Genomic DNA, 2,180 nt, shown 5'->3' with positions numbered 1-2,180 from the left:
GAATGATTCTGAATATATTACTATAAATTACAGCAACACCTCCCCCTTTGCCTTTCTGTCGAGGATTGTGTCGATAATCATAACCTTGAGGACTAGATTCATTTAAAGTAATGTAATCGTCTGGTTTTAGCCAGGTTTCTGTCAAACACAGCAAGTCTAGTTTATTGTCTGTGATAATTTCATTTACAATAAGTGCTTTTGAAGAAATAGATCTAATATTCAGTAACCCAAGCTTTATCATTTGTTTATCTGATTTATCTGTGATTTTCATTTTTTGAACATCAATTAAATTTTTACCCTTAAAAGGTTTCGGAAGTTTTTTGTATTTACTAGTTCGAGGTACAGACACAGTCTCTATGTGATAATATCTAGGTGAAAGAGTTTCTATGTGCTGTGAAAACACTTAATTATAAAAGGTAAAACACTTAATTATAAAAGGTAAACTTGAGTGATTAAAGCCAATATTCCTCTAGTTCTACTTCTGTAGTTCTTGGTGCAGGGGTTTAAACGCCTCTAATTCATCGGCTAATTTTCCTTGTGTCATCGAAGCGGTTCACAGTGTGGCTGGCTTGAATGAGGAAACAAGCACGTACAAAGCTCCATCTTTAGCCCTGAAGTTAGGGCACAACCTCAAGAAGATGGCTAACGTTATTGAATGTGAGGCAATGATGTCCGGTGATAAGAATACACTTAGCAATGTGCAGGCCTTTAAACAAATCTGCAACACTAAAGGAGTGAGTGCGTGTCGTCCCAGGCCCTCCAAAATTTGAGTGAAGCAAAATGAAATTCTCCACAACTTCTTCCCTTTGCTGAAGATGTGAAGAAAATGCACCAGTATCTTGACAGCCAGAGTAAGGAGTATCAGACAAAACTTGAAGAAGAACCAAGTATCAAGCACTGGGCAGAACTTGCGAAGGTGACACTCTGTCAGGTGATACTTTTTAATCGTAGAAGGGAAGGAGAGGTATCCAAGATGTCCCTTAATTCTTTTATATTGTGGGACACCTCCTCGACTCATCCAGATGTAGAGCTTGCTTTATCAGACCTTGAGAAGTCACTTTGCAAGTATTTCCAGAGGATTGAAATAAGAGGCAAACGTGGACGAAAGTTCCCCATTCTTCTCACACCAGATATGGTGACATCGATGGAGTTGCTTGTCAAGACTCGCCGTAACTGTGATGTGCTCGATGAGAACATGTTCATGTTTGGAAGACCACAAGCACTCAGTCACTTCAGAGGATCAGATGTTATTCGTCAGATCGCTCGAAGCTGTGGAGCAGAACACCCAGCGGCGTTATCCTCCACGAGACTGAGGAAGCACATGGCCACCATGTCCAAGGTCCTTAACTTAAAGGACAATGAAATGGATGATCTTGCTGACTTCCTAGGGCACGACATCAGGGTCCATCGACAGTACTATCGGCTACCTGAAGGTACATTACAGCTGGCCAAGATAAGTAAAATACTTATGGCCATGGAACGAGGACAGCTATCTGAATTCAAAGGAAGGAATCTCGATGAGATCCAGATTGATCCACAAGGTAAAACAAGCCTGATTAAATAACCAAGTAAACTCATTTACACATTTTCTTCCATAGTTTTTTTTTTATTATTATTTCTTTGGCAGATGCCAATGAAAAAATAAAGCTGATTGAAAAATCTCAAATACCATGTTACAATCAGCAGGAACACCACTGTTGGTCATAGACATTTATTGAATGTAGCTGTTTAAAAAATATTTAGTTTGCTTCCTAATTATTTAGTTTGTGGGGTGTCTGTGTTTTCTAGAGAGAGTACTGATGGACAGTGATGGATCAGACTCTGAGAACGAGAAAGAAATGACTGAAAATGATGCTTTAGATTCATCTTCAAATTCAGCAGGTATGTAGTCTGTCTTCTTTGCTTAGCAGGCAATAATGACCAGTGACCACTTGAATTAAAAACAAAAGAGCTGTTTATTGTAGTTTTGTGCAGTGTTATACAAGAAGGAATTCACTTGTGAAGTGCACACGCGTGCGTCATTCACTATTCTCCTCCCAGCATGCTCTCAGTCTTGCAAAGCATTATGGGCAACATATTCTGAAAGTGAACAGGACTATAAAGATAGTTTAAACTGTTACTGCTGACATTATTGGAGAACACTCTCACTATTACTAATATAATTTAATTCACAACAGTCT

General features: G+C 38.9%; 1 protein-coding gene across 1 annotated transcript; it reads left to right on the top strand.

Annotated features, from left to right (window-relative positions):
• Nucleotides 1-399: 399 nt before the first annotated feature.
• On the top strand, nt 400-1,889 carry LOC125260249. The gene is made up of 2 exons (XM_048178518.1): nt 400-1,541; nt 1,789-1,889. Exons 1-2 carry the CDS (start codon nt 827-829, stop codon nt 1,887-1,889), a joined length of 816 nt encoding a protein of 271 aa, XP_048034475.1. The 5' UTR covers nt 400-826.
• Nucleotides 1,890-2,180: the final 291 nt, after the last annotated feature.

The sequence above is a fragment of the Megalobrama amblycephala genome, linkage group LG24 (assembly GCF_018812025.1).
Source record: "Megalobrama amblycephala isolate DHTTF-2021 linkage group LG24, ASM1881202v1, whole genome shotgun sequence".
NCBI lineage: Eukaryota > Metazoa > Chordata > Actinopteri > Cypriniformes > Xenocyprididae > Megalobrama > Megalobrama amblycephala.
The sequence above is the reverse complement of the archived record's forward strand: the minus strand, read 5'-3'. Positions and strand labels throughout refer to the sequence as shown.